We start from the raw sequence: 15,927 nt of genomic DNA on the forward strand, positions 1-15,927 counted from the left end.
TTGACCCGTGAGCCCAGGAATTCTAGTTCTCTTGTGACTGTGGGAGCCATAGAAGCACAGGGCAAATCGGTCTCACTCTCTCCACCTATCCATTGCAAATCCCAGATGACACCGCACGATTCCAACACATGTACATGTACGTACCACCTAGAGAGAGGAGAGGGAGGGAGGGGGCCAGCCTGCACAAAATGCAGCGTGGGTCCCACGGGGCAGAGGGAGGAGAGCGACCTCATGAGAGTGGCTTGTCTCTTCCAGCAGCTCCTCCCTCGCTAAAACCCCACCCCCTCCTCCCTCCTCTTGAACCCTTTCTTCCTCCTCCTCCACCGCCTCCAATCCCCCGCAATCCCCTCCCTCTCCTAGTTAGCATTCCTCTTCCCTTCCTCCATCTCCAATCCCGAAGACACCTCCACAGTCCCAGCTGCCCGCTAGCAGAATTCCTGCTCTGTTCTTGCTGGCTCTGCTCCTGGCTTGACCTCTTCTCCTTGCCACGGACAGAGGAGTACGGCAGAATCCTTCCGTCCCCTATTTTGTTCTTGGTGTTTTCATATAGGCGCAGCTCGAGTCGAGTCCATCCCAGGTGGGGGTGGGGGCGGCCAGTAGTTTTCCTTTCCTCTTTGGAGTTTGCCCATGTCCCAAGGTCTCTGGTGCGGCTCTGCTTAGCGCCCTGTTTGTCCCTCGGAAAAGAAAGAAGAAAAAAGTTGCCGTTTCCTCGCTACCTTTTCTCCGTCTTCCTCCCCGTCTCGCCGCTTTCATCGGACGAGAAGGAAGGGAATTTCTCGGTTGACGAGCAATCTCGTGGGGTTTAGGGGTTTAGGAATTCAGAATTCATTCGGTTCTTGTGGAGCTGTGGTGGTGGTGGCGGCGGTGGAATTGATTGATCGGCTGGAGAAGGAGAACGGGAATAAATTCTCGGCTTGAGCGGCGGTGGTGGTGACGGTGGTTGAGGGGGCATTGGCGATGACGTCCTCTTGCATACCCACGGGGCTGCGGCTGGACCTGGACATGGTGAAGGCGGCGGCGTCGCCGGGGGCGCACGCGCACTCGTCGCCGCTGCGGCCGGCGCACTCCTCGCCGTCCTCCACGCTCTCGGAGGCCTCCAACGCGTCCTCCTCGGCCACGTCCGTGTCGCTCAAGCGCGCGCGGGCGCCGCGGAAGCGCCCCAACCAGGCCTACAACGAGGCCGCCGCGCTGCTCGCCTCCATCCACCCCTCCGTCTTCCCCGTCAAGAAGAGCCCCAAGACGGCCACGGCGCCGCGCCCGCCGCTCTCGGGCCTCGCCGTGGCCTTCGGCGCCGCCTCCCCGTCCTCCTCCGACCTCCTCCCGCCGCTCCCCGTCCTGTCCGACGCCGCATTCCTCCTCCGCGACCACGCGGCCTCGCCCTCGCCGCCGCCGCCGCCGCACAGCCCGTCCACCGACGCCTGCAAGAACTGCTCGTCCCCGACGCCCGTCAGCAGCGCGTTCCGGGAGTTCCGCGACCCGGCGCCGTCGCCCGCCAGCCCCGACACCGCCACCGACGAGCCCGGCGAGCTCGACTTCGACGACGACGGCTTCGACGCCGAGTCCATCCTCGACGTCGACGAGGCCGCGGCCGGCGGCGCCGCCGAGGGCATCGACGGCATCATGGGCAGCCTCACCATGGAGGCCAACACGGCCACCGCCACGTCCGACGACTCCATCCTGTCCAGCTCCGGCATACACCCCTACCTCAGGAGCCTCATGGTGGTCGGTCTCGCTGGCCGCTTCGAGCTCGGCCTCGGCTCCCGGCAAAGCACCCGACCCAACCTCAACCGTGCCCTCAAGCGGCGGGACGACGACGGCGCCTGGTGGATGTGGCCTGCCGTGCCGGTGAAGGACATCACGGTCACACCACCGACGCCACCGCCGAAAGAACCGGCAGCGCCAGTGTCCAACACCGCAATGCCGCCGCCGGCGTCGGCAGCACCAGAGAAGAAGAAGAGCAAGAAGAAGAAGAAGGTGAAGATGGAGAAGTTGATGGCCAAGGAGGAGGAGCTGGCCAATGGGAAATGCGAGGAGGGAGCCGATGGAACAGTGGACGCGGCGGACGGCAATGGAGACGATGACAGCGCACCGACAAAGGCGCCGAAGACCGGCCTGGGGCTGAAGCTGGACACCGACGACGTGCTCAAGGAGTGGTCCGGCAAAGGGTCTATGTTCGCCGAGGGCGGCGCGCCGGATTCGTCTGAGTCCGCCGCCGAAGTGCGGGTGAGTACTTGGTTTCTCTGAATTTTTTCCTCTTGCGTGCAGTAGGGGAGTGCAACATAATTTTGATGAGCTAACAGTAACTCAATTTTTCTTTTCAGTTTGTTATTTAACTCAAAACAAATCTCATTTAAAAAACACAAAAAATGACACGCCCTGTAGATGATGTTACCTCTTCTATGACAGTCTTACTAGTTCAGATAGATTACAGAGACATGTGTTTAAACTGATATGAGTTACTCTAAATATGATTTCTGATAGAAGATTGTATTTCAGTTCCACCACCATAATCAAATTTCGGCGTGCCTCGTATTTCTGTAGCTTAATTTTAGCTCTACATCCCCATTTCTTCCGACATGTTAACTCCTTTTGCTAGACAAACAGAAGAATTTTGCCTCTTGTGAATGGCTTTCTTCAGCAAAGGAAAAGGGACACCCCACAACTAGAAACCACATGCTTGATAAGTTGATATGCAACTGCCAATAGTGGAACTGGTATCAACTATTAAGCCAATAAACTAGGAAAATTGTTTTATCCAACTGATGGTCCCTCACAAAGCCACAACTCACAAGAAGTACCCAGTCCTGTACTACTGCATATCTGTAAGTACACACCTTTTAAGAGCATCACTGATACTCTCCAGTAACCCATAAAACAGAAGCAGTAAAAATAGTTTATGGGGAAAAAAAACTAAATAGTGAATCACAGCAAACCTAATCCTTAAATTTCATGAACTGAATTTAGCTCTAAGTCCAGTGACCACGTGAGTTTTGTTTATTTTTACATTCTGCTAAACTTGTGGGTGAATAACGGTAGAAATTGTTCTATAGAAAAATAACTGTTACAAATTGGATAAACTAGATTTAACCATTCTAGGAGTATTATGCTGTTAGCTAGTTACACTCAATTATTCAAAAGCGGACCACAGGCAATTGAGCCTGGAGATTTCCTGCCATAGATTACATGTTTGTCTTGTTGCTGAGAGTCACCTGGGCTCAAATTTGGTGCCTTTTGGGCCAGTGATAGAGCAACTGCAACAGACTGTTAGCCCCAATTCAGTTGGCTTTTCTGCAATTTGCTCTGATAGATGGCAAGACTTGCAGCTGTCATAAGTGGCAAGAATCATTATGCAGATCTGTCCAGCTTCTTTGTAGTTTGTAGTTTGGACACACGATGGCATCATTACTTACCTTACGAGTTACGACACGGTTTGAAAACAATGTAAAACTGTAAACATGTTTTACATTCCTTTTCTTGGATTCTGAATGAGAAGATACTCTTAGAGTCTTACTAATCAAGGATGAATCCTTGTGGCAGGCCAAACTTGCAGACATCGACTTGTTTCCTGAGAACGGGTCTGGTGGCATCAGGGAAGCAAGGGTGATGAGGTACAAGGAGAAGCGGCGCAACCGGCTGTTCTCGAAGAAGATCCGGTACCAGGTGCGGAAGGTGAACGCCGACTGTCGGCCTCGGATGAAGGCAAGCACTACTAGAACTGATGCTTGAAAGAATAAAAAGCTCTAGTATAAATATTTGTAAGCCAAGCACTGGAAAAGCTCACTCCTCGCACCAGATCACCATCACCTACGTGTCTACTTTGTCGAAACCAAGTCTTTGTGGTTTACTGATGTTCTTTTCTTTTGTTCATTTCAGGGAAGGTTTGTTAGGAGCCCGTCTCTTCTGCAGCAAGCCCTGGAGGAAGAGAGCTAGATATAGTGATACTTGTTGCTAGCCTTTAAATGGACACCTCTTTTTGGCCCTTTTTTAGCTTCGCTCGTTAGCTAAGAGACCTCAGTGAGTGAGTGAGTGAGAATTTTTTGTTCCCTCCCCTTTTTTCTTTTCTTTTCTTTGTGTTTCGGAGTTTTGCTTTGCGGAGAGAGGAGGATAGTGATGCCCAGTTGCCATGGGGATCAGAGATCAGGTCAGGTCACATAGTTTTTATGTCTCGGGTTTACAATGTGAGGTAAAGGAAGGAAATAAAGTGATGTTAGAATATTACAGTCATATATCCGGATATATGTTGTTCATCTGTTTTTACCTCTCTGAAATCACTCGCTCCACTGGCGCATCTCATCGAAAACATGTGCAGGAAAGCAATGCCGTAGATGCAGCTGAGTGAGAGGTCAATTGGCACTATGACATTTAGCAGTTCTTTTTACCATGTCGAATTGATCATGCGTGCAGATGCAGTGTAGTTTGTGGACAGCAGGCAAAATACGCGGCCTGGGTCACTTCGAAAAGAATGCATCCCCGTGTGTTTTGTTAAGCCTCGATCTGAGGCCGCGCAGATCTGATCCGGTGGCCTGAGAAAACTTGGGAGGTGGGTTTTCCTTCCATTTCGAAAAAAATGCCACCCCTCACCCCATCGCCAGCCGTACGCTGTTAAAAATCCTCCTTACTTGAAGCCCCATATAAGGCTTAAGAAAAACTGGTAAACACATGAATGCATCCGTTGGTGTGGGAGTAAGGAGAGGCCTCGATCTATCACACGGAGTTGTAGCTTTCCCCAATTTGGGGATTATAGATAGGTTTCCGTTGTCCGTCGCTTCGGCTCTTCTGATGGTGATAGCTTCTTCTCTAGGGCGCTGGGGCTGGCAAGATCATGGCCTTGATGAATTTCCGTCCGGCATGAATACCGGCAGGTTGGCTCCGGTGACGAAGTGGCACACCATCACCTCGTTCAGAAAGCTTATACAGTTAAAAAGAAGTTTACAAGCTTACTAAAACGGTTCTTCAAGTTTCCAAGTTCCAAATCGTTACATGTCATCGGAAGCGAGAAAAGAGAAATGTTGGCCTCTTACAGTTTGTTGACGCTGGAACGCGTCACACGAACACGTCGATGTGTACCCGCGGCGCCGAGGGAGATGCTCCGCAACTCACACCGCGGGAGGCCGACTTCCAGCGCGATACGCAAGACAGCAAGCCGGCGCTTTTGGGACCCGAAACCCCACACGCCCGGGAGGGACCCCGTCTGGGCGCGCGGCGGCTATGGGCTGCCTTAGGTCGACCTGATCGCCCTTAGGGCCTCGAGGTTCGCCGCCCTGCAATGAAGAAGAACGAACGAAGAACGAGGAAGAAGAAGAACTAGGGTTAAGGAGAAAAGATAAAAGATAAAAAGTGGTAGATTGATTGATCGATTGTGTGTTGTTCAATCGGCCGTCACCCCCAACATATATAAGAGGCGGCTGGACTTCCCGTACAAGAAAAGGATTCATCTAGGCTTTCCTTACAATAAAATTGCATCAATTCACGTCCAAAACCCTAGTCAAATTCGAACTGGTTTTATCCGAACTTTCCAAAACGGTTCGGTTTACAACCTGGCTGCACCTTGTGGGTCATGTTTGAGGCAGTAAACGACCTCGGATGGAAACGAGTCCAAAAGCAATCTTGACCGTTTCGACGAGACGAAAAACTTTCATGTTGAACGATTTTTTTATCAAAGGTCATCTTGAGGGTCAAATAGCTCGTGCAAAACGAACTGTGACGCAAAACATCCGTCGCTCGCGCTACCCATCAGACATGGCGTCTGGTGGGGCGCGCCACACTTCGCCTCCTGGCAGGGCTACATTCCGATGGCTCTAACTTTTGCATATGAACTCGGATTTGAACGATTTTTATATCGAAATCGATCGTTTCGACGAGACGAAGACAATCCGTGTAGATCATGTTCCATTTGAGGTCGTGTTGGGGGCTTAATCAGCCAAACTATACTCTGAATATAAGATCTTAGTACTTTGAGCATAGTTTCGGCCTTCGAGATGAAATCGGACTGCGATGACCCAAACTTCAAAGATGTTCATATCGACAATACGGAACTCTTTCATGAAGATCACTTCTTCATTTGAGGTCATCTTAAATAAGTTATTGACCGTGCCAAAATCTGGTGTCAACACATGCCCCCCTGTTTTTTGGCAAAGTTTGTGTGCCGAAAAATAACTTCCGCATAGTTTGTTCTAAGGATGATGTCAACACTCCATCGGCCATTTTGCATGTTCTTAGGACGACAAGTATATATCGGCCATTGCTTGTTTGAACCTCTTGATGCAAACTTGGGTGAAAACTTCTCAGCTTCTATAACAATCCGGTGATAAGGTTTCATAGATCAAAACCATCCTCCGAACCATATTGTTCACCCTTTTGCTAGGATTTTGCAGATAATCAAGAATGAACTTCCTCCAATCCTTACTTCGCCTGCATAAAAGTTTCATTAGTGGCCGAAGCGGTGGGCTTCGATTCAGCCTTACCTATGTTGACAAGACCTAGCATTGGCTATTGATAGAAATGCAATACACCATGGTTAACATAGTAGCCGAACGCTTGCTGTGCCAACTCTTTTGAATTGTCATGCCTAGATATATGAACAATTTTAAAGCAACCCAAGGTAAATTTTGCATCTAGACATACCTCAAGATAAACTACAAGTGATTCGTCAAAACATTGATAAACCCTAGATATTTGTTGCACTACTCATAACGAATCACCGAAAGCCTCAGTATGTATAGCACCTATAGCAAGGCAAAGCTCCGATCCGAATGACAATGCATATTCGGCTTTGATCATTGTGCAAAAATATTTTAAGCGGCATGAGGTCTGTTTTGATCTCCAATTGAACTAAGGACGATGTTAAGATACTACACCGGCTATGCTTTGACATATTCTTAGGGCGATAGATAAATATCAGCCGTTAACATGAGGTCCATGTAAAATTCACCCACCAAAGTATGTATAGCCGAAATAAACAAATAAAATAGGAATAAAATATTTCGGCCCCTTTGTATTAGCAACAATGTAACTAACCAAATGTATGGTAATTTGGTAATACCCTCTCATGATATAGAAAATTATGTTGCATCCATGGATCAAAATAAATCCATGGAGGGTAATTGATCATACCTAGGGATGAATTCCATGGCAAAGGCATCAACGGCATGGTTGAAGAAAATGGATGACGTGCTAACCGAAGATTTTGATGTTGTGATGCGCACCTTCGGCTTAATTGTTTGTTGCTTTCATTATTTTCCTTCTTCACTTTTATTTTACTTGTTGCAACAGAAGCATGGACATCATTTTTGTCTTGATTGATCTTCTTGGGAACCCATGCCATGTTCCTCTTTCTCAGCTCTTGTGCACTAAGATTTTGTAATTCCTTCTTTTGCCAATACGATAAGCCGAGTGGGCATCTCGGCTGTGATTCTATTTTGACCAATGGCAATTCTTTTTTGACCTTGTGCACTCTCAACTTCTTTTCTTCAGATTTGGCACTTTGACTCTTAACAATTGATTGCTTCATCTCATTGCCTGTAGTAGCCAATGTCAATACTTTCATTGGCTCTTTTTCATTTGAGATCAAATCTGAAGTAGCACTCTTACGACCATCTCTTTTAACGCGGTAAACTTGTTTGACTACATCTTTCTTCTTCCTTGAGCTCTGGACCGATTCCTTATGATTGAAACGGTCTTTAACATGTGATTGTTCAAATGTTGTTTTTCTCAGAGCTGCATAATATTGGTGAGATGGTCTACAATAAGATGGAGAATGTGCTCTTGTATCATACCTGTCCCATGATAGATATGGATCTACATGAGCATAGGGAGGCATCCACGGCATTGGCACTGGCGTCCAAAATAATGATATGAATATGTTGCATACAAGTTCTCACTTTGCCAATACCGATCCTTATATTTGCGCCTTGGGGGTGATCTTGGTTTCTTTACATGATTCGGCCGATAAGTATTCTTCTCTTCACTCTTCTTTTGATATTTATCCAATAGTTCAGCGAAGGTGATCTTTGATCTCTTACACTTGCGCTTATTTCGGTCTTTGTTTTCTTTTTGTTTGCTTTCATCGATCATTGGATTTGCTTGCTGCCCCCAGTCCTTGGCATCTCCATTGTAGCTTCGATGGAATTCTCGCCCTCAAGATTATGTTCATTATGCTCTTCAACAACTTCATTATTTGAAAGCTTAATCCCATCACCTGCAGTTTTTACCTTCTCTTTCAATGGATCGGCTTGAAGCAGCCGATGCAAAAACTTTCTGCCATCGGGACCAATCGGAATAGACTGGTCATCTTTTGGTGTCTCAACAAATTTCAATCGTCCTTTATCAATGGCTGATTTAACTATTTGACGAAACATATTGCAATCCTCAAAACTATGCTTGAACGAATCATGCAACTTACAATACATTCGTCCTTGGATTGATGGCTTGACATGGTGATCAAGAATTCTTATGTAATTATTTTTAGCAACAAATCAAATATTTGATCACACATGCTTGAATCGAAGGTATACCTTTTGTTTTCTAGCCGATCTTTTTGTGAGAACGGCTTTGGAGTTAAGCAAACGAATGGTTCAGATTTGGCATCTTCCCATTCGGCTATGAATTCTCTTTCGCATTCATTTTCCGATGTCCTTAAATAAGAAACTATACTAGCATCGGTTTTCTCAAAAGATTTTAACCTTGGCTTTAAATTTCTAAAACGAAAATATTTAGAACATACATGTCTCAGTTGAGACCAAGTGCAAGCCAAGTACAAAATAAGCAAAGCTACCCAACTAGATATGAACTTTAGACAAAGAAACACGGAAAGCTTTGGCGGTAACAATAAGTCATTATCGGTCTTTATAAATGGCGCAATGGGTTGACCGATATGTTCCATAACAATTTTACTGCTAACAAGTAAATTACCCTTCCTCATTGGTCTTTCAAAATTACTTATGATAATATTTCTTATAGATGCATCAATAATGAAGTTGCAACCAAATCTGAAAATAGGTAAATTACTCGCTATGCATACCTCTTCCAATATGTTGGGAGAGCATGATAGTGGTGCCATTTGAAGAACATCTTGCTCCATCTTTGTATGGCTCCCCAACACCTTGTCATCATCTTTTTCTTGAATCCGTGCATCATTGCTTTGAAGATTTTTGTCGGCCGAACTTTGTTCGGCTACTTGTTCTTGTCCTTGAAGCTTGTCAATTTCTACGACACGGAACTCATAGGGCAGGAAGTAGGTTCCATTAACTTCAGAAAAATCAAGCATCGTTGTTTTCCTATGCTTGCCATGCCCTTTCTTAATAATGCTTTCCTCATTGGATTTGATGGATTCAGAATATATACTACTTGATTCGGCTTTTTCAACCGAAGCACTTTCATGTTTCGAATCATTCTTCTTTTCATTGATAGTACCAATTGGCAATGCTTCTTTTATCTGAGCCAATTCTTTTTTTATTTGTTTCTGACGGCGAGTGGCAAAATTAGGTTTAAGCTTTTTCTCAATTTCAGCCCACTCCGGATATGATTGCCCCCCAATGCTTTTAGATTCTTTCGGCAATGACACACGGGTGTTGCCGAAATTTTGCAATTGTGTAGGGGGTGTATAATATGATGTAGTACTAGGTGAAGGCATATGCAGTGTTGTAAGACCATACTTTTGCTCGCCAATTTTATCAATTGGCAAAGATTCATCTTTTTGCAAAACTCTAGCTTTTATTGCGGCATAATCAGAAAATAGCCCCTTTTCATGTTGTTCAAGGCAAAGAGCACTAATTCTCTTATTTTTGGCTAAACTCTTCAATGCAGCCACCACTACCTCATCTTCTATAATGTTGGGCACAACCGCTCCTGTAAAATTTACATTCATTCGGCTATAACCAGGAAGGTGTGAAGCCGAATTATGAGCATCTACAGTTGTGTATGATGCCGAAGAATTACTAACATGAGGTGTAGCATATGACGGTTGAGAGTAACTGGCCAAATAGCCATTAGTAGCATGACCAATTCTCTCATTCATCGGCATGGTTGGATTACTATATTGCACATTAGCTGCCGATGAATAAAAGGGTGAACCTTTCTCGTATGGCATTGGAAATTCTAACTTGGGGTGTTTCAAATTGATTAATCGAACTCATCATGTTGCTCATCGGCATATGAATTTGCTGGGTTGCCGATGCGTGTGAGTTGGGATACATATGGTGCATATTACTAATATTATAAGAAGTTGAAGTATATAAATTACTTTGAATCGGCCCTTGCACGTAGTTAGTTGCATGATTGAAAAAACTAGGGTTGGCCGATAGAGTATACTCATTGAACGATCTAGTAACACCATATGAATTATTTGCATATACATAAAGGGATTGGGTATTCATATTACCTTTGTAGATTGCAAACCCTAGATTGCGATCTCTTTGTAGCAAGAACGTGCCGGAGACCGTTCGAAGCTTCGTCCCCAGCGGAGTCGCCAAAAAGTGTGTTGACGCTGGAACGCGTCACATGAACACGTCGATGTGTACCCGCGGCGCCGAGGGAGATGCTCCGCAACTCACACCGCGGGAGGCCGACTTCCAGCACGATACGCAAGACAGCAAGCCGGCGCTTTTGGGACTCGAAACCCCACACGCCCGGGAGGGACCCCGTCTGGGCGCGCGGCGACTATGGGCTGCCCTAGGTCGACCTGATCGCCCTTAGGGCCTCGAGGTTCGCCGCCCTGCAATGAAGAAGAACGAACGAAGAACTAGGAAGAAGAAGAACTAGGGTTAAGGAGAAAAGATAAAAGATAAAAAGTGGTAGATTGATTGATCGATTGTGTGTTGTTCAATCGGCCGTCACCCCCAACATATATAAGAGGCGGCTGGACTTCCCGTACAAGAAAAGGATTCATCTAGGCTTTCCTTACAATAAAATTGCATCAATTCACGTCCAAAACCCTAGTCAAATTCGGACTGGTTTTATCCGAACTTTCCAAAACGGTTCGGTTTACAACCTGGCTGCACCTTGCGGGTCATATTTGAGGCAGTAAACGACCTCGGATGGAAACGAGTCTAAAAGCAATCTTAACCGTTTCGACGAGACGAAAAACTTTCATGTTGAACGATTTTTTATCAGAGGTCATCTTGAGGGTCAAATAGCTCGCGCAAAACGGAATGTGACGCAAAACATCTGTCGCTCGTGCTACCCATCAGACATGGCGTCTGGTGGGGCGCGCCACACTTCGCCTCCTGGCAAGGCTACATTCCGATGGCTCTAACTTTTGCATACGAACTCGGATTTGAACGATTTTTATATCGAAGTCGATCGTTTCGACGAGACGAAGACAACCCGTGTAGATTATGTTTCCATTTGAGGTCGTCTTGGGGGCTTAATCAGCCAAACTGTACTCTGAATATAAGATCTTAGTACTTTGAGCATAGTTTCGGCCTTCGAGATGAAATCGGACTGCGATGACCCAAACTTCAAAGATGTTCATATCGACAATACGGAACTCTTTCATGAAGATCACTTCTCTATTTAAGGTCATCTTAAATAAGTTATTGACCATACCAAAATCTGATGTCAACACAGTTTACAAAAAAAAAGTTGATGGGCTTAATTTGCCTCTCACTTGTTTCAAGAGGAATGGCTACTGGCCTTGTTAATCATCTTTGTTGTGCTTCTCGGCTCATTCTTGTACATGCACACGTATGTGCTTCTAAAATTCAGGTGCGTCTTTCTGTTTTGGAGGATTTACTTTCAGACTGCAGAGTCAGAAAGGCACCTTAACTCTTACCTTGCAGTGATTAAAGGTTCTAGTTAAGTACTCCCTCCTTCGAAAAATAAATATCTCGACCTTGTATTAAATTTAAAATACAAACTTGTGCTAAATTTGAGACACTTATTTTGAAAAAGAGAACAGCAAGTACACTTCAAATATCACCAAGGTTTGCATGTATTTTTACTAGTGCAATATTGCCGATTAATTTAAAACATAAAAGAGGCTAGCCAACCCTCCTCCAGAATGCTCCCCCGGTTGCAAGCTTCGTCGGCCGTCGGATCTGCCCTCTGACGCGTTTGAGCCGTTGGATCTTCATACTAAAGAAAACACACAAGAGAATGACAGCAGGTCTGCTTCAAATACCAACTGCAACAACAAACACAGGAGGGCCATCACAAATCAACAACTTACTGAATTCGCTTCAACAGTCCCTTCATGAGCTCATCCCGTGTGTTTTGTTAAGTCTCGATCTGAGGCCGTGCAGATCTGATCCGATGGCCTGAGAAAACTTGCGAGGCGGGTTCTTCCTTCCATTTCGGAAAGTAGAATGCCGCCCCTCATGTTAGAGTAGTCATTATGGTATACGACTCCTAGTCCAAGTCAGTTTTGTACTCCTACCCCAAGTCAGTTTGTACCCTCTTATATACTCTTGTATGCCGCACCAAATCAATAATAAGCAACAGTTTTATTCAGCTTTCATGGTATCAGATACCGGTCCTAGGGTTTAGGGTATGGCTCCGCCTACGCCGCCGCCGCCACCGCCGCCCGGCTACTTCGAGCGCCGGGCCGCGCTCATCGCCAAGGCTGCCAACGTCGCGACCGCTTCTCTCTCGGCCCTCACCATAGCTCCACAAAACTACCCTGCACCCATCCTCGCCACACCAATATCTCTTGCTGACACAATCTCCGACGTCAGCCCCTACATCCCCATAGTTCTTGATCTCGCCGCCCACAACTACTACCATTGGAGACATCTCTTCGATCTCCACCTCGGCCGCTGCAACCTGCGCTCGCATGTCGCCGCCAATTGTCTTCCCCGCCCCGACGATCCGCAATGGTTGAAAGACGATCTCGCGATCGTCCAATGGTTCTACACCCGCATCACCACTGAGATCTTCAGCATGCTCGATCACGACGGCGCAACCGCTGCCAACATCTGGCACTCCCTCCGTCAGCTCTTCCAAAGCAACACCGACGCTCGGAAAAACGCTCTCCACACCGAGCTTCGCAATATGGTGCAAGGAGACGCCCCGGTGAACCTGTTCTGCCAGCGCGTTAAGACCATTGGTGATGAGCTCCGCGAACTCGGCAATACAGTCAGCGACTCTCAGCTAATCAACATCGTCGTCGTCGGGCTCAGCGAAGACTTTGACAAGCAAGCCTCGTTCATACCGATGATACGACCTCCTCCTACCTTCACTGAAGTTCGTTCCCTGCTACAACTCGCGGCGGAAACACAAGCTCGCAAGGACTCTCGCCCCAAGGTCTTTCATGCTGCGGCTCGTCCTCCTCTGTCGTCTACACCAGCGCCGCCTTCCATGTCGGCTCCTGCCGCCGGGCCGTCCGCGTCATCATCTTCTCAACCGCCCCAGGCTGGCGTCCTAGTCCGAACTACCGCGGCAAAAACCCTATTTACAGGCCGCTGTCGACTCGTTCGGTTCCGCCTACGACATCACCAGCACCGAGTCCTGCACCACCCACCAGTGCTCCATCTGCGGTTACATGGCGGCCTCCTCATGATCCTTGGACGGGGCTCATTCAGGCATGGCACATGCCCTGGTCCGCTCCGTCCGCCCTCGGTGCTCCGCCGGCATACTTAGGTGCCTGGCAACCCAGCCTTCGGCCGCCTACTGGTGCTCCCGGGGTTCTCAACCCCCGACAACCGGCCAATGCCTATCACGCCGCCCCGACATATGCTCCTTATGGTCATTACACCACCGACGGAGGCGCCTACTACACTCCCTCGCCGGCCCTACTTCCTTCACCAACGTATCCACCGGCATTGCTCCCGACGCCACCCTCCCCCGCGACACCGAGCTGGGATCAAGCTACTTTTGTCCAGGCCATGAATAACTTTGCTGCACAAGGAAACTCAGGTACGGATTGGATCTTTGATTCAGGGGCTTCTAGCCATATGTCTGCATCTAGTAATTGGTTATCATCTTGCACTAAATCTCCTTTCCCTTCCATTACCCTTGGAGATGGATCATCTATTCCTATATATTGTGTTGGTTAGGCTCAAATTCCCTCTTCCACTAAACCTCTTTTACTCTGTGATGTTCTAGTTGCACCCGCCCTCATTAAAAATCTTATTTCTGTTCGCCAATTTACTTGCGACAATCTAGTTTCGGCTGAATTTGACCCTTTTGGTTTATCTGTGAAGGATTACCTGACCAAGGCCGAGATCGCTCGCTTCAATAGCTCATGTGATCTTTATTCACTTAATGGAGTTCCTGCCGCCACCCCTCCAACATCCATGCTGGCCTCCGTCGATCTCTGGCATCATCGCTTGGGCCATCCCAACCCTGCCGTCTTAGCTTCTATGCTTAGTGAATTTACCATATCATGTAATAGGGACTCTCATAATTCTGTGTTTTGCGATTCATGTCAATTAGGCAAACATGTGCGTCTTTCCTTTAGTTCCTCTAGTTCTTGTAGCACTTATCCCTTTGAATTAATACATTGTGATTTATGGACCTCTCCCATTGCAAGTGTTTCGGGTTTTAAATACTACCTTGTTATCCTAGATGATTTCACCCACTTTGTCTGGACTTTTCCTCTACGCAACAAATCCGAGGTCCATTCTCTTTTTCTTAATTTTCAATGCTATGTGTCTGTTCACTTCTTCCTCCCAATACGCTTCATCCAATGTGACAATGGTCACGAGTTTGATAACATTAAAAATCATACTTTCTTCTTACAACATGGCATCCTGCTTAGGTTCTCATGTCCCTACACCTCCCCTCAACATGGTAAAGCCGAACGTTCTCTTCGCACCCTCAATGATATAGTTCGCACTCTCCTCATTCAATCATCTATGCCTCCCAAGTTTTGGGCTGAAGCCCTACACATGGCCACCTTCCTTCTAAATATTCGACCTTCTAAAACTAAACCCAACACTACTCCCTACTATTCCCTCTTTCTTTCCCACCCCGACTACTCCGCGGTTCATGTTTTCGGCTGTCTCTATTTTCCCAATGCCTACGCCACTTCTGCAAATAAATTGTCACCACGCTCTATCCCATGTGCTTTTCTCGGCTTCTCTGACGAGCACAAAGGCTATCGCTGTCTCGACCTTCACACCGGACACGTTCATGTCTCTTGTCATGTCACATTTGCTGAGCACATTTTTCCTTTCTCATAACGCACTACTACACCATCCAACACCTCTAGCTCCGCAAACACCCCCTCTCCCCGTCCTTTCCAACTATATACTCCCCTACCTGCCGACCACAACATACCACCACCACCATTAACACCCACCATAGCCGATCCCAACCCTACCCTCACCCCACCCGAGACGTCCACTCCACCACCCAGCCCTGCTCTCACTCCACCACCCAGCCCTGCTCCCACTCCACCACCCAGTCCTGCTCCCACTCCATCACCCAGCCCTGCTACTTCATCCGACTCTTCCGCTGTGCTGGACTCACCAGTACCCACCATACCCCCTCGTGCTATTCCTACAGCTGCCCTGATTAATGATCATCGCATGCGTACTAGGGCCAAATCAGGATTTCATCAACCCCAAAACCGCCTAAACCTTCATACCTCCGTATCTCTCACTTCCCTTCCAAAGAATTACAAAACTGCTCTTCTTGATCCCAATTGGGTTGCTGCCATGCAAGAAGAATATAATGCTTTACTTCAAAACAACACCTGGCAACTTGTTCCTCGTCCTCCCAATACAAATATTGTTTCTGGCAAATGGATTTTTCGCCAAAAGTTCCACTCCGATGGGAGCCTCTCACGATATAAAGCCAGGTGGGTTTGTCGTGGCTTTTCTCAACAACAAGGAATTGATTACGAAGAAACCCTTTCTCCTGTTGTTAAACCTAGCACCATTCGCACCGTTCTTAGTGTTGCTGTCTCCTCTTCCTGGCCTATTCACCAACTTGATGTTAAAAATGCTTTCCTCCATGGTTCTCTTCAAGAAACTATCTACTGCCAGG

The 15,927-nt window shown here is 47.2% G+C and overlaps 1 protein-coding gene across 2 annotated transcripts; it reads left to right on the plus strand.

Annotated features, from left to right (window-relative positions):
- Positions 1-285: 285 nt before the first annotated feature.
- On the plus strand, positions 286-4,224 carry LOC123136294 (protein CHLOROPLAST IMPORT APPARATUS 2). Of its 2 annotated transcripts, none has more exons than XM_044555641.1 (3): positions 286-2,223; positions 3,538-3,755; positions 3,874-4,224. In XM_044555641.1, exons 1-2 carry the CDS (start codon positions 958-960, stop codon positions 3,724-3,726), a joined length of 1,455 nt encoding a protein of 484 aa, XP_044411576.1. In that variant the 5' UTR covers positions 286-957; the 3' UTR covers positions 3,727-3,755; positions 3,874-4,224. The 2 variants fall into 2 exon arrangements, with proteins under 2 accessions (XP_044411576.1, XP_044411575.1); XM_044555640.1 differs by having other exon boundaries at positions 289-2,223; positions 3,538-3,699.
- The last annotated feature ends 11,703 nt before the right edge of the window (positions 4,225-15,927 follow it).

This window comes from Triticum aestivum, chromosome 6B, assembly GCF_018294505.1.
Source record: "Triticum aestivum cultivar Chinese Spring chromosome 6B, IWGSC CS RefSeq v2.1, whole genome shotgun sequence".
Classification (NCBI taxonomy): Eukaryota; Viridiplantae; Streptophyta; class Magnoliopsida; order Poales; family Poaceae; genus Triticum; species Triticum aestivum.